The 17,389-nt window shown below is 29.9% G+C and overlaps 1 protein-coding gene across 1 annotated transcript; it reads left to right on the top strand.

The window, feature by feature from the left end:
- Positions 1–5,682: 5,682 nt before the first annotated feature.
- LOC114196251 (uncharacterized) lies at positions 5,683–7,250 on the top strand. The gene is made up of 3 exons (XM_028086835.2): positions 5,683–6,033; positions 6,126–6,255; positions 6,436–7,250. Exons 1-3 carry the CDS (start codon positions 5,901–5,903, stop codon positions 7,139–7,141), a joined length of 969 nt encoding a protein of 322 aa, XP_027942636.2. The 5' UTR covers positions 5,683–5,900; the 3' UTR covers positions 7,142–7,250.
- Positions 7,251–17,389: the final 10,139 nt, after the last annotated feature.

Raw genomic sequence — 17,389 nt, 5'->3', positions numbered from 1 at the left:
CTTTTTTAATAGAAAATGCAATTTTAATTTGATATAGGAACATATAGAGATGACAAATAAACCCGTGCCCGTGGGTATCACCCGAACCCGTTCCCGTTTTGACGGGGAATCCCCGCTTTGACTGGGTATGGGTATGGGTATGGGTAATACCCGAAATTTTCAACTGGGGATGGGGATGGGGATGGGGATGGGGATGGGGATATATATATACCCGCCCAAATACCCGTCCCCGCTTAAATTACTAAACTATTTATAATTTATTAAATAATCTAAAAAATATATATAAATAAATAATATATTTACACATAAAATATAATATAATATAATATAATATAATATAATATAGTATATATACATATAAATAAAATATACTTTTATATATATAAATATATATATATATATATATATATATTTACACATATACATGTAATATAATATAATATAATATAATATAATATAATATACATATAATATATATACATAATAATATAATATAATATATATAATATATACGTATAAAACAAATTAATCATTTAACTAGTGAGATCTTTTATAAACAAATTTATAACATTACAAATTTATAAAAATTTAAAAGAAATATATATATATATATATATATATATATATATATATATATATATATAAAAGCATAAAATATCTACGCATATACATATAATATATATACATAATAATATAATATATATTATTATATTTATATTATTATATAATATAATATAATATATACTTAAAATAAATATATATCTATAAAAAAAAAAAAAATATATATATATATATATATATATATATATATATATATAAACATAAGATATCCACACATATAATATATATACATAGTAATAATAATATAATATATAATATAATATAATATATATAAATAATTATATATATATATAAACATAAGATATCCACACATATAATATATATATACATAGTAATATAATATATAATATAATATAATATAATATAATATATATATATATATATATATATATATAACATATTTTTCATTCTCTTTGTTTTTTGTTATACACTTTGTTTACTCTCTCAATTGTCTGGTTTGTTTTTCAAGATTTAATTTTGAAGGTAATTTTTCTTCTTCTTATTACATAATTTTTACTCTCTGTACATGGTTATGTTCAAATAGGTGTTCCTCAATTTCATTCTATGAAATAATTTTTAGGTTACACATTTGATTATCTTTATTTATTTATTTATTTTCATGAAAATGTTTGACTCTTATTTTGTAGCTCTTCTTTTTGTTACTTTGGTTATACACTTTTTTACTCTCTTTTAATTGTTTGGCTTGTTCTTTAAGGTTTAAGCAGATCTTCAAGGTACTTTTCCTTTTATCATAATCTTAATTATACATTTTTTTTCCGTTATGTTATGTTCAAATGGATATTCTCAAATTTGGGTTACACATTTAATTATCTTTACTCCTTTATGATAATTTTATTTATTATTTATTTTTTGTTTCATGATAATGTTTAATTCTCAATTTTAAGTGCTCAATTGCATAAATCCTTAATTTAATTCAAGATCAAAAGATGAAGAATCTATGTTTAAATTTGAATTATTATTAATTTAATTTTGTTATTTGTGCTATTTCATTTAAGTGGTATAATATAAATTTTTAATAGTATAAAAATTTTAGTAATGTGTAATTTTTTAGCTTTTATATAATTATTTGAATTTTATTTAGTTGTTATTTGATACTTTAATTTGAGATTTATACTATTATAATATTTTTCTTAATATTTGACATCATGAAAATCAAAAAGAGTATGTTATTTTAATATTGAATATTTTGATAGTATCATGATTCCGTTGGTGTGATTTTTAAATTTTTTTTATAAAAAATATTTAATTGATATATGGAACAATAAAAAAATGGGTATGGGTATGGGTATAAGAAAATACCCGTTACCCGGTGGGGATGGGGATGGGGATGGGTCAAAAGTTGTATACCCGTTGGGTTTGAGGATGGGGATGGGGATGAATTTTTATTATGGGGATGGGGATGGGATCATGATACCCGTACCCGCCCCGCCCCGCCCCGTTGCCATCCCTAGGAACATACATGACAACTTAAGGCCAAAATAGATAAATTAAGTGAATACCAATAAACAAGTTTTAATTTTTGGCTTTTAATATTTTACTTGATACGACGTATTGTCGCAGTAAAAAGAAATAAATGTCAATTAGCTCCTTCTATGTACATCTTGAAATAGAGAACAGAGGTCGTGAAACACATGCACAACACATAAGAGAATAAATTAAAATGTATAGACTAATGTATCAAACTAAACTAGTGCATAAATGTTCAAGAAAATAACAAAGAGTCTAGGAGTAAAATTCAGAAGTCATATAGAGAAAATAAGAAGACAAAAATCAGAATTAATTAGTAAGAGAATAGATATAACTAATCAATTTTTTCTTCTAAACAAAATTGTGATTTATTGAAAAAAGTATTAGTTTATTAAATATCATTTTTAGTACCAATAAAAATTAATAGTCATGTGTATTATTACAATTATTATAATTTAATAGAGGTGTATTATTAAAAAAATGTTTTGAGGACTTTTTTAGGGAACCTAAAACAAGGGCTTTAGCTTACCTTGCATGTGTGATAAAAACACATGTATTTATAATATTAATGATGATAATGAGATGAATGCATTTGTACAAAATATTGGTATTTTATATTATATGTGGTATGAAGTCAGGATTCTTGTATTTTCAATAGGAGTAATTAGTTGTAATTTGTGTGTTCTCGGGTGTGAAAGTGTGATGTGACTAATATGTATGTGTTTGTATTATATATTTGTTGTGCGTTTTTTTTCGTAATTATTTAAAATAGTTAATTCATCTTTTGTACTTATGGAATTTATATAATTGTATTTTGTAATAAATCGGAAATTAGAAGAATATCCAATAGACAAGAAAAATCATCTTTATATAGTTTTTAGTTGATATTAGATGGATTGATAATTTTTTTATCGGTTACATGGTGAGTGTTAATGTTCTGATTCTAAATTCGATGATAAAATCATTATTAATCACCATACATCCAAAATATTATTCGTTTTAAAATGTATCATTCATCATGATTTTGTCTTTAAAATATGTTTGAGAAGATGGAAGAAGGAAAAAGTATTTAAACCTTCTTAGACTTCAACTTCAAAACAATGTAAAAATATTTGACGTGGTAAAAGCAAAAATATATTTTAAAAGAATTTTATAATTTAATTATTTTAAATTATCTTATATCAAATAATATATTTAAATAACCCAATTAAGTATTACACTCTAAAACATAAGTTTTTGATTTAGTCTCATCTATTCCTTACTATAGATAAAATAACTTGTTTGCTCTTCCCTGGTACTCCTATAGTAATTGGGAAATGATCTGCAATTAATTGTGAATAAAATTTGTCATAAGAAGCGGCTTCTGATATAGAAAATTAAACAATAAACGATTGTCATTTTCTAAAAAGCACGCACACATAATCATCTTTCTCATCGTCACCTTTTCCTTCTGTAAATAATGGCTGTAATCGAGTTAGAAAGATATAAAATATTCGTTGCACCAAACTTTACCTAAATCAAAAACCCAAAATTCTTTTTCGTTGACTTTACACCTAATTTCATCTCCGTCCAAATCCAAAATTCCTTTTCCTTCATTAACCAAAATGGAGATGTCAAAACCTCAAATTAGGGTTTTGACGGCTGATTAAGATGGTGCTATATTCGACACATTTTCCATAAATCATGGTAATTGTAACTTACAAGAAACTTAGTTACTGAAAATTTGGAATAAGAAAGCTTCGAATTTCTATGTCCACAACCTGTGATAATATATTATTATTTTCACTAAACATAGATATTCAAAATGTATTGTTTAAAGATGAATGCAAAAATAATTCCATGGATAAGTATTTGTAGTTTTAATTATTTTTTTTGTTTTTTCTTACTTAAAGAATATACTATTTCATGCACAAAATTCTTTTAATTACAAAAAATACTAATGATGTAGCAGTCTTATCTTTAATGCATAAGTAAAAGTGCACGATTATTAGCCTTTACCAGATAATTACAGTAAAAAACTTTTATCTCAGTAATCATTTGTAACGATTTATGTATAAAGTAAAAAAAAAAAAGATAAATAATGCCAACACTTTCTAGGTTATTAAAATATATACTTTTTTTGTTATTGGACTTATATTAAAAAAAATAGTGTTAAATTATTTATCAGATTACTCCTTCTGACTTTTTAAACAAATTTAATTAACTAGATTTTAATGATTGTGGAAATTGTTTACTTTTTTATTATATTAATTATAAGTGTAAAATATTTCTCACTTTTAGAGAAAGACGGTTTTAAATTGAAGAATTTGACTTTAATTTTTGATAAAATTTCTCTTCCTAATTGTACTTTTTTATTCATAAAACTTAAATTGAAGACTTTTACTTTAAGAATTCTAGTCAAACTTCATTTTGTCCAATGATTTATAGTAGTCAAAATGATTAAATTTAGTTAATGACACTAACTAACATACGCAATTTATACATTGTAGATTTAAATATATTTTTAGTTTTATGAAATAAAAAATAATTATTTTATTTAAAAAATATTTTTCGATTTTTCTGAAATTAAAATCGCTATTTTTGTTGTCGTTACAAAGAAAGTGAATCTCACAATTTTATAAAATATTTTATTTGACTTTTATCTCAAAATCGATCATCATTCATTTTTCTTATCAACATATTATTTTAATTGGATAATGAACATTCATTTACAGATCTTAATAAAGTTGTTAAAGTGTGACGTTAGATACTATAATCAGTTTTTTGCTCTTTAAAAAAAATATTAGATAAAATATATAAAAATAGAGAGTAGAAATATTAATTTTCATACTTTTAAGAAAACGAAAAATAATTATTACAAAGGGAGATCAAAATTCGTTAATTTACGGTGATTATCTAGACTTATCTTCGAAATTGTACAAAATATTAACGGGATAATTTTTTGATATTTTTCCTTTGATTAATTTAATATTTCTATCAACAATACATTTCTATTTATTTTAATTAGCTATTTGTATAGTGTGTCATAATCCATTGAAACAAAGATGAATGTGCAAGAGAAATTTAGAATAAAATATTGTTTTATAAAATGGAATATTTTTACAAGCGTGCAAGTTATGAAATTGTCTTATTTACTTTTATTGTTTTATGCATGGGAGTAAGTGAGGTATGATTTGAAAAATATATTGTAGGAATAATGAAGTTAAGGTTTAAAAAATGAAGATATGTGAAAGAGATATTTCAGAAAAAAAAAAAGAAATATTATAATATGATTGAGTAATTAAGGTGAAAGAGAAGTAATAAAGTTAAAAGAAAAAGGTGAGTTATTATAGTTGTTGGTTAGAGTTGGTTAATTAGTGGTAGGGGGGTGAAAGGGTGAATTTGGAAAGAAGAGGGGGGAGATGGAAATAAGAAGAAAGAGAGGAGAGAGAGAGAGAAAGAAGTTGAGGAACATGAAAAGCAGAGCTACCTACCAAATCCAGCACTAACTTAATTGTAACCACTCGTCTTTCTCACCAACTCGGTCAAATACTCTCTCTCTCTTTCTCTTTCTCTTTCTCTTTCTCTTACATTACATTACTTCTCAGAAAAAGAAGGTCCCCGAGTCAATTGCACCTCCTCTTGTTCTCCACCACCTCCCATTTATATTCCTTCTACCCCCTTTTCTCACCAATTACTTTCCAGCTTCCATTCCCCACACACCAAAACACATCACAACAACACATCTTATTCTCTCTCTTTCTCTCTCTCTCTCTCTCTCTCTCTCTCTCTCTAACCAACCAACCACAACCATGGGTAGATCTCCTTGTTGTGAGAAGGAACACACAAACAAAGGAGCTTGGACCAAAGAGGAAGACGAACGCCTCATCAACTACATCAAACTCCATGGCGAAGGATGTTGGAGATCCCTTCCCAAAGCTGCTGGTAAACTTTTCAAATCAGATTCAATATCAATTCTTTTCTGTCCTTTACACTAACCCCATTTCTCCTTTCTCCTTTCTCCTTTCTCCTAACAGGCTTGCTCAGATGTGGCAAGAGTTGCAGACTCAGATGGATAAATTACCTCAGACCTGATCTAAAGAGAGGCAACTTCACTGAAGACGAAGACGAACTCATCATTAACCTCCACAGCTTACTTGGAAACAAGTATGAACACAACCCCATCTTCCTTTTTTCCTCATTCCTCTTTCCAATCTCTCCCACACTGTCACATCATTCACCAAAAAAAATTTAAAAAAATCCTATTTTTATTTATTCCTTCATTCCAGGACAATCATTTCAATTTTCCCAATCAAAATTTCTGATTTTTGTTTTTGTTTTTCTCAGGTGGTCTCTGATTGCCGCGAGGTTACCGGGAAGAACCGATAACGAAATCAAAAACTATTGGAACACTCACATCAAGCGGAAACTCTACAGCCGCGGAATCGACCCGCAAACCCATCGCCCACTCAACGCCGCCTCCGCCACTTCGGCAACCGCCGCGGTTTCGCCTCCCTCCCCCGCCGCTGTCCCTGTGGCAACGTCATCATCCAGCAAAAAGATAAACAGCGACAGCATTAGCAGCTCCAACACCCTCGCCCATGATGTTGTTATTACCACCAACAACAACATCAACAATAACAACAGCAACGGTTTTCAGTTGGTGGGCAATAGTGGCTATGCCAACGCCACAACGAAGGTTGGAACCGACGAAGATTCTAACAGCAGCAGCGGCGTTACCGTGGAAGAATCCCTCCCTCACCATCAACTGAACCTGGATCTTTCCATTGGCCTTCCCTCTCCTCAGCAGGTTTCTTCTTCGGTGAACCCAGAAAAGTTGAAAGCGCAAGAGCATGATCAAAAACCTCATGTGTTGTACAAGTGGTATGGGAACATTACTGGGCAAGGTGTTTGTCTTTGTTACAGTCTAGGGCTTCAAAGCGACCAAGCTTGTTATTGCAAAGGCATGGGTGCTACTGCTACTGCTACCACGGTTACTACAACCTCCACAGATAGTAATCTATATAGATTTTACAGACCCATGAATATTTAGACCGTGAATGTCATGTTATTTGGCGTCACTTCTCTCTGTTAACAACATGGAAATAGTAGTTGTAGAATCCCAAATTTTGAGAAAATCCTAGATAAATTTTGGTCTCTAACTTTTCATTTTCGTTTTCATCTTTTATTCAATTCAATTTCAAACGTGAAGAGATGTGAATTCTTTGCCACATGGAAACTGGGTTTTGTGCTTTACTTTGCACACACTCTAAAAATGTTTAGTGGGGCTATAAGAGATTAAAACTACACAGGTTCCGACTTTTCACCACTGTTCCATTATTCTGAACATAAATACTTGTTCATGTTGTTTAATTTTAATTAGAAAGTAGTGTTCAATTTAACACAGACAAAAATAAGTATGCATGATTTTACTGTTGATTCAAATAATAACATGGAAAGCATTTGCAATGGGTTGGGTGGAGAGGCAGTTAATAGAGAGGTAAGTGATTATTATTGGTTAAAATTTGAATATTCTTGGCGTTGTAGTGGTGGGTCAGTAATGAGTTGTTAGACATTAACTATGTTTGGTAAGTTACAGTAAGTTTGATACATATATGATACTGGGACAGTGGTGAAGTTAGCTAGCTGAGGCTAGGAGAGAAGGAAGCTCCACAAAGCAAATTCAATTCATTGATGTTTGTAATATCTTATAGCTAGTGTTTAGGTAGGAGACAGCTTTTGAATGCATACCTACCATTTACTGTCACCAGAACAAGACAATTATGAGAAAACTGGACTATACTTCACATTCATTCATATATATGCTACAATTCAATTCATTCCTCTATCCTCTTTCTTCGTCTACGCAAACTATATATAGTTTTTGTATTTATGTACTGTAAACTAATAATACCACATACTCATACACTTTACTTTTTCAAATTCAACAATGTTTTTACCAGATATTCTTCTTTAAAATTTGAAGAATGTCGATGGAAATGCAACAGATTATTGCTTCCATTTTTTCCTTTCTTAGACCAAGTTCAAAAGTACAAGTTACAGTAACTTATACAGATTAAACTTGTGTTTTGCAGTATAGTTTGAAATATATAAAAAAACAAAAGATAATTTTTTCCAAAATAAAGTTCATTCGAATCTAAACGTATAAACTTTAACCAAATAGAGAAGGGCTTTGATTATAATGTGTCTTTTTAAAATAGGAGAAAATTTGTATGGATATATATATATATATATATATATATATATATATTGTGATCATTATCTCCATTTCCGGAAAAAAAAAATACCTGTGTCATCATATTTCATGTACCAAAAGCCTTTGTGGGTAAAAACACATGCACGTTTATACAGGAATGGATATAAGATTAGTAAATTTTAATGATTAATATTTGGTGTTTGTTGTAAACATTACTGATTGTGGAACAATTCCCTGCGTTGATCAGCTGCTGATTAACAATAAAAAGATTGTTGGTAGAGTCGGAAAAAGAAAAGGGTAACTGTGATGTTGCAATTTTGTTGGACAAAACTGGAACAATGGTCGAAACATATAGGTGTGGTCAACGTTTGAATTGTGAATTGGGAAACAAAAATCGAAGTTGAAGTCCTACTAAGCTAATTAAGAAAATTAGGTTTTGTTTGAAGGTTTCCCCGTCTTCTAGAAAGGAAATTATTAAGTAGAATTAAATGTTGGAAGATAATTTTGTTATTTAGAAGGGAATTAGTGAATATTTAGTTTAATAAGTAAAATGATTATGAAATAGATAGGTGGAAAAAGGTGTTTGGTGGGAAGTGGGACCCATAGCACAAAGACAGGAACAGAAGAGGAAGCGAACATCGAGCGGTTTGGGTAGGTAGATGTTGGTGACGTCAGCTAAGACACCCACCCTTTTGTCTTTCTCATAAATTCTTTCATGCTTTTGCTTTATTACACATCTTCTTTCTTCACTCTCTTCCTAAACCAATTTCTTTATTTTCAATTTCCAATAATTTCACTATCATTTATTTCGAAAAATAAATAATTATTTATTATGGAGCATAAATATTTATTTACAATATTTTTTGTCAAATAAAAATGAGATATGAGTAAGTAATATTTTGGTTAGTGGGTAAAGAAAGAAAAGTGCGACGTTAGCGGCACCTAATTCTTTCGTTTTCGTCTCCACGTGACTCTCCAACACTTCCACGCTACCAATCTCTCTCCGATTATTGATTCTTCTTTTTTTTCTATCTCTACTTATTTACTATTATTTTTATGATATGCTTTCTCACGTTTAGTTTAACACCATAAATAATGCTCCTTATATATTTATATATAATAACCAACTTTTGTATTCATTTATATGCAACCAACTAATTATTTTTATTTATTCACCATTCTTTATTTCTCATCTAGACGAAACACATTAATTACAAGGGTATATTCAACTCTCCACCCATCATCCCAGCTATGTGTATATATGGGTAAGAGAGAGAATGAATCGAGTTAATAATATTAAAATAAATAATTTGTTTAAAAAAAAGTGTTTTTGAGATATTGAATAAGAAGTGTGTGATGTTTTCATTATTTTTCTAAACGGTGTACGAAAAACATTATTTTTGTTTTACATAATATCGTTTTCTTAAATATATTCTCTGACCGCGTGTTGTTAAGTGTGCTATTTTTTTGTTTTTCCGAGTTCTTTATTTATGCGTACGATTAAGTAAATTTAATTTTTCTCTTCATTTTGAGGACCTAAAAGAACTTACATGTATTATATAAATATTTTTCTTCTCAGATTCACTACCAAAAACACCGAATTTTACCTAATTAAAATGAAACTATCTAAACTTTTCTTCCTTATTTTTTAACAAAAATAATTAAGTTAGTTACCAATTAAGTGTTGATGTGAGTGGTTTTAGACCAAGTCTTTAAAGAAGTTCTACATAAGCATAAAAAATATACAAATATATAGATGTACTGTTTATAATATTAACAAATTCTTTCAAATATATTACATTAAAAAAATGTGAAGATATAAACGTTTGGAGAATTCTTCTATATTTTTCTTGGTATTCCTAATTCTAGAACATCATTCGTTTTCTTACCAATGACATGATCACAACAAATTAAAGATAACATAAATAATACACAAGTTAAACTAACTAATCAATTAATATATAAAATAATTAATCAATTTAAACGTCAAATAAGCGCCATTTATCTCATTCACTATGCTTAAGTAATTGAATTCCTATACTATATTAATAAATATAGATTTATCTTTATGGTAATAGTTAATTCACATAAATCACTAATGTATGATTTAATAATAATTACTCACTACTTACCAATAATCTTAATGTTGTACCACTTTTATTAATTTTTTACAAATTATTCTCTCGTTATTATTCTATATCATCCATTTATCATCTCTCAAAAACTTATTCTCATTCTCAAAATGTCCATTTTGCATCAAAATTCATTGAATATCATATAATACATTTATATAACTCATTAAATTCAAGTAAAAAAATATCAAAGGGATATTTCATAGAAATGTGATGGTCATTTGAGTGGCATTCTTTCGTAGGAGATAGAATTGTTGCCCTTTATTTGTAGTTCAAATGTCCAACAATGGATTAAGGGTCCACATTTTGTCGTTGGAGGATCTTCAAAATGCTTGAACAACGACACTCTTAGAGCATAAAAAGTTGTTCATGTTTATCCCTTGATTAACCAAAGTTCTAGAAAAAAGGAAAGTGACTTGATCTCACTCACTTAAGCTACCACAATAATTTGATGATGAGGTTTCTTATTTAAGCACCATATGATTAGACCATATGATTAGAGATGACAAATAAATATATCCCCGTGGATATTGTCCGAACCTATTTTCGTTTTGACATGGAATTCCTACATTGACTGGGTATGGGTATGGGGAATCCCCAACTTTTTCAATTGGATATGTGGATGGGTATGAGATGTACATATTTGTCCCGTCCCCGTACTCGCCATAATACATGTCCCCATTTAAATTATTAAAATATTCATAATCAATCTAGTAACATTATATATATATATATATATATATATATATATATATATATATATATATATATATATATATATATATATATATATATATATTACTACACACTTTTTATTGTTTAACTCTTCTAATTTGTTTGTTTTTCACGAAATTCTTTCACATCTCTAATATATTTTTCATCTTATCATAACCTTTATCCAATTATGTTCAATTGATGTATGTTAATTAAATATTTTTTATGTTTCACATTTTAATATTTCTATTCTTTTTTAATATTTTTATTTATAGTATATTTTCCTTTCACATAAAAATATTAAACACTCTCAACTCAAGTGTTTAATAGCATAAACCTTTCATTTACTAAGTGAACTTAAAAATTTATCTTCTTAACTCTATTATTATTAATTTTTGTTTCATTCGAAGAACTTTTTGTTTTGCTAAAACAATTTTCATTATTTCTCAGTCATTGACTATGTTGATATTTGAAAAGTTTTCTTAGATCTCTAAGGTATTTTTCATCTTATTATACCTGTAATTATATATATATGTTTTTCTTTGTGCAATTTCATTCAATAATTTTTCAAATTGTTTCTAAGACACCTATTTGAAACTTTTTTATTATTTTTATTTGTTGTTTATTTTTATCATGTTGAATACTATTTTGATATATTTTATATAATTATTTTTTTATTTTCTAACTCATTATCCAATTGTAATTTTGTCACTATAATTGTATAAATAAATTTTATTTAGTATAATATAAACATTTAATATAATTGCTATGAATTATTTTTTTATCACCATCCAACATATATTGAACTTCAAAAGATACAAAATTTATTTTGAAAATTTATTATTATTACTTTAATCTTTATTCTTTGCATGATTTTGATTAAGTGATGTATTATAACTTTTATTAGTGTATAAAAAAGAGATTCATTAGAATTTAAAAAATTGAAGTAAACAGACATTTAAAATATATTTTAATTTGAATATATGTTTTCCTTTTATATTTTTTTAAAATATTTTTAAAATTTTATCAACTAGGTTTCATTAATGTTTGCAAATTTAATAAATATTTTGATTCTATAACGTCCCATTTAAGTAATAACATAATTAAATGAAACATTACGATGAATAATATAAGGGCAAAGTCATGGAGTATAAACGCTACTCCTTACAGTTATCCAAGAATATTTAGAAGAAAAACTAAGGCACACCACGATGCCAATAACAAGATAGAGAAAGAAGTTTAAAAGTATTAAAGTAAGTGCTCCAAGAGCAAAATAATACAAGGGCTATAACCCAAAAAGGAAACTCGAAGATAGGCGGGATTTGACCCAAGACAAACTAAGCAGCGGAACCTCCATCACCCTGATGACCACGGGGAGTTCTCGCATATGCTCACATCAATAAATTGATGATCATCGCAAAAGAAGAAAACCACACATAGAACATACAAACGAGCAGAAGGGTAAGTTAGAGTAGAAAAAATGATTTCTCATACCATTCCATACAATTTTATAGCCAAAGATACATACATCAACCAAGCATGTGAAGACTCACAAACAAGACACTACGACTCAAGACAAGATTATCCGGGTACATATAATTAGTCGGATTCGCCGAATGTTTGCACTTGTGGTGGCCTCTACTGCTCTACAGAGCCAATTGCCAATGAGTTTCACCTTACCACTCACAAGGTTAGCCTTCAAACATCTAAGTCCATTATCCTGCCAAAAACTAGGGCCTCCTACTACTCTCACCACTTGAGTCAATACGCTCTACGTGAGGCTAACAGACTCTTTAGAGTGTCAAGATGCAGTCCTTACTTGAATCCTTACTAAATTATATAATGAGGCATCACCACGAAACTCATGGAATTACGTCCTAAGCATGAGACACCACCATGAGCTCTCACTAACAAGGGTCATGGAATTACGTCCTGACCAATGAGGCACAACCATGAAACCATCGTGGAATTACGTCTTGACCAATAAGGCATCACCATGAGATCTCACCTAGAGAGTCATGGAATTACGTCAAAACCCACACCAAAATCATGTTTCGTACCACATCCCGCAAGTTATCTCATATAATCCAAATGACATGCAAGTTCTCAACTAACCAACCACAAATCCATGTGTTACTCATGCCAACATACCAATTGCAGTTCATAGAGCCAATCAATACATGCATATTCAAATACTTTAAGCTCTAAATGGAATAGTCCAATCAATCAAGCAATCAACAACCAAAGCATATCAGAGAACAACACGTTCCTGCGACAGTTCTTGCTCAAGCTAGGAGCCCTCGCTCAAGTAAGAAGAGTTACCTCGCTTAAGCTACAGGCTCTCGCTTAGGCGAGACTGTAACAGAGGGCCCTAAAGATTTCGCGAGCTCTTGCTTAGGCGAGACCTTTTCGCTTGAGCGAGATTGCTCGTCGCTCAAAGCTGAGGTCTTTCGCTTGAGCGACAACTCAAATAGAGGGCTACCAAGTTCCACGCGTTCTCGCTTAGGCGAGACCCTTTCGCCTAAGCGAGATGATTCATCGCTCAAAACGAAGGCTCTCCACCTGAGTGAGAGTTCGAACAGAACCAGGGTGAGTTCCTACTATTCTCGCCTAGGCGAGACGGGCTCGTTTGGGCGAGAATATCAGTTCTCGTCACTGATCACGCGTGCGGTAACCCATCAAGCAATATCAAACAAGATTTTAATGATTTCCAAGCACTCACAGTAGTACACAAACCATACAAACACCAAGCAGAAATAAAGATGAACAAAAATAAGCTAAAATGTAAAACCCTAGCTTCCCTTACCTGGAAAAAGCTAGCCCAAAAGACTCCAACACCTAAGCCCACGAACACAACAACTCTAGGAGCAGATTTACGAACTGGGAACAGCGACAGAGGATGAAAACGAGGTTACTACCGTGAACCTCTAACAGGAACCACGAAAACAAGCTGAAGAAGGAATAGTATGGGCAGGAGAATAACTTACGTGGAGTAGAGCAGGGGTTGAGCTAACTTGAAGAGGACTATAGACCAAACCCTAGCAGGGAGTTACTGTAGCTCTAAAAGAGGGATAAGTGCCGGTTTGTTTCTGGAAAATAAAAGAATGAGAGTGTTAGGGTTGCTTTAAGGTGTTTTAGGTACCCCATGGGCCTGCCTTAGGCCCACAAGATTGGGGCAGCCCTTAAACATTGGGTAGAATAATAAGTGGGCCTTACAGGTTCTCATGAAATTCTATTTGGTATTCTAATTTGAAATGTATACAATTATAATTTTTTTTTCTAAATATTTGATAAACCTCTACTTAATATTGAATATTTGATAATATTATATTTTTTTTACCGTAATTTTATATTATTTTATAGAAATTAAGTAATTAATATTGAAACAATAAGAAAACGGGTATGGGTATGGGTACAAGTATATACCTATTACCCGGTGTGGATGGAAATGTGACAAAAGTTTAATACCCGTTGAGTTTGGGTATGGGGATGAGAATGAATTTTTTTGTAGGGATGGTATGTGATGACGAAACTCATCCTCGTCCCGCCTCGTTGCCATCCCTACATATGATTGGTCGAGCAAGAGAGAGATATAATCTTTGAATTATATGTATTCTAAATTATCTATCTAACAACTCAAATTTCGATTTCAATCGCAAAACCAACTAAAAACCTACAACTTACTATCCTCTAAAATTTTATAGTTGTTCAAGATTCTATTATTACAATATCAATTATTTCCAAATCAATTAACTTCTCTTACCTTCAAATCTTGTTTTTTTTTTTAAATAATTACTCCAAAAAATTATAAAAGTCTCAACTTGTTTTTAGAAGACCTAATTGACAAACTAAATATGTGCTCTCTAAATAAATTTGATAAACGACTTCTATGGTTGAAGTATTTAATTGTTACTCATAAAAAAATTGCATTTGAACTATGTGTGTAAAATTTGTTTTTCCTCATTAAGGGTATATTTATTTTATATGTTTGTTATATACAAGGTCTAAGGGTATGGAATAAGAGTGAGAGAAACCCTTACACTACTTCATGTAGAAAATAAATTTTAATAATTTTACATGAATATTAAACATTAATGTAAATGAAGTTCATTTTTTATAAAATCACAATCTCTCCATCAGTTGTCTTTGACTTCTCTCTAGATTTTTTATCTCTACCTTCACCCTTTTGAAGATCAAGGACCATAAAGAGTCAAAGAGAGTAAGTTTTCTTTTTATCCTTTTTGAGGTATTTTCGTTCTTGAGTTGCATTGTGGCTTTAAGAATATGCATGTCGCTCACAAGAGCTCTTGGTAACACTTTGTTGCTTTATGATCTATATGATGTGTTTAAGTATCTAATTGGGGTTTTTATTGTCAAGTTAGGTCTTCCTGTGTGAAATAGAGCTTTAAAGAACATCTTTGATAGCAAAGATTGTTTTTCCAAGGTAAGAGAAGTTAATTAAATTTCCTTTACTTTGAATTATGTTTTGGCTGGTCAATCTTACTAGTTTGTGATTGAAATTGTTGGGTGTTGCTTGGATTGAGTTGGTTTAGTGTTAGGTAAAATGTTTGAATGTGACTCTATGATATATGTTGAATTGACTATTGAGATGCAAAGATTAGATTGATTGTGTGAATTGGTAAATTTGGTTGATCATGAGTTGATTAGATTGAAAATTGGTATGTTGGTGTGTGTTAAATGAAGCATGTTATGGTAAGTGTAAATGTTGGGTGTTGTTTGAAGTGCAAATTTATTGGTTTGCATTATACATACTCACTAGATGAGCCCTAATCTCATTGGACGACATCAAAATTGAGTTTGGTAGAGAGTTAGGGAAGGCTTGATTGTTGGCGAGGAAACTCTTGTTGAGCAAAAGCTAAACTCGAGCTTGGCAGAGAGTCAGGGGAGGAGACCTTGTTGGATGAGTCTACTCTCGTTGGGTGAATAAATCTGTATTTTTGTTCTAGTGCTTAACTCGTAAAGCGAGACTATTAGTCACTGAGTGAGGGTCCCTCTAGAGGAACTCGTTGAGTGGGTCTACTAGTTTTATGGATGACTTTGTGATATTAAAATGGTAGGATCTTTTCGAAATTTTGATTTTATGAATAGAGGATGAGGTTAACGAGTATAAAAGTGGAACAATGAAAATGAAGATTGTGGATGTTTGAATTGTATGATTGGTTGGGTTTTTGCTTCTAAGGAAGAAGTCCAAGTCCTTACTACTTTAGTGTTAGTCAGAAGCTATCATGTACTCTACCAGGCTTATAGAAACTCACACAAAGTGTCATAGTCTAGATGGTGAGGGTTAAATAAGGTTCTTACGATGGGATCTGGGATGGAAACCCTTTTTCGGTGAAGTTATAAATTAACTTATATCATGAGGGGTTTAACACAGGGCAATTTGGTATGACAGGTGCAGGACTTCTTGTGTTCAAGACAATGCATAAATCTGGATATTGAGTCTAAAATAGTATATCATGTATGTGGCTTGTTTATTTTAGAGAATAATGCATGGTGTAAGACCATGAAATATATATATATATATATATATATATATATATATATATATATATATATATATATATATATATATATATATATATATATATATATATATATATATATATATATATATATATATATTTCAAGAATGGTGGATTGGACGTGAATGAAATTATTAAAATTAATAAGTAGCAAATTATAAAGAAATGAAGTATAACACAGTTGGTTAGAACCTTGTTATAGATTAGAGGTTATGTATTCAATCCTTAATGTGTGCAATTGTTGTGATTTATTTTTTATATTTTTATAATTTATTTGGAATGTGTTAATCCTTTCTTTCTGAATGGTAAAAGTAGTTATTTTTTGTGATGCTTCTAAGATGATTTTTTTTATCGATGAATCCATGGAAGGAAGCATGATACGCATTGTTGGTTTAAGTTTTGGTGTAAGGTGGCTATCATTGTTGATGTGTTTTCTTTGGTTTGGTTAGGTAGAACGTGAATGATTTATGATCTTCTTGTTAGTATGAAGCTTGAAATTCTTTTACTTTGAGGTTGGACAACATTTTCATATTCCTATGTTGATATGATGAGATGTTCATGGTATTGGGGTATAATTTGTATGAAGGAAAATTTTAATTGTTATGAATTTTCTTTGTAGCATTGGAGAAGTATTTGTTTTAGGGAACAAAGAATTATGTTGTGCTATTGTTGATGGGCGAAATTTGTTTTTGAGA

The sequence above is a fragment of the Vigna unguiculata genome, chromosome 9 (assembly GCF_037176805.1).
Source record: "Vigna unguiculata cultivar grain cowpea cultivar isolate G323 ecotype 2 chromosome 9, ASM3717680v1, whole genome shotgun sequence".
Taxonomy (NCBI): domain Eukaryota; kingdom Viridiplantae; phylum Streptophyta; class Magnoliopsida; order Fabales; family Fabaceae; genus Vigna; species Vigna unguiculata.
This window is presented reverse-complemented; position numbering and strand designations above follow the sequence as displayed.

Excerpts from the sequence above, each read along its gene's own strand:
- LOC114196251 (XM_028086835.2), top strand. The coding sequence starts at position 5,901 with ATGGGTAGATCTCCTTGTTGTGAGAAGGAACACACAAACAAAGGAGCT. Across the intron at positions 6,034-6,125 it reads ATCCCTTCCCAAAGCTGCTG|GCTTGCTCAGATGTGGCAAG; the intron begins GTAAACTTTTCA and ends TTCTCCTAACAG. Across the intron at positions 6,256-6,435 it reads CACAGCTTACTTGGAAACAA|GTGGTCTCTGATTGCCGCGA; the intron begins GTATGAACACAA and ends TGTTTTTCTCAG.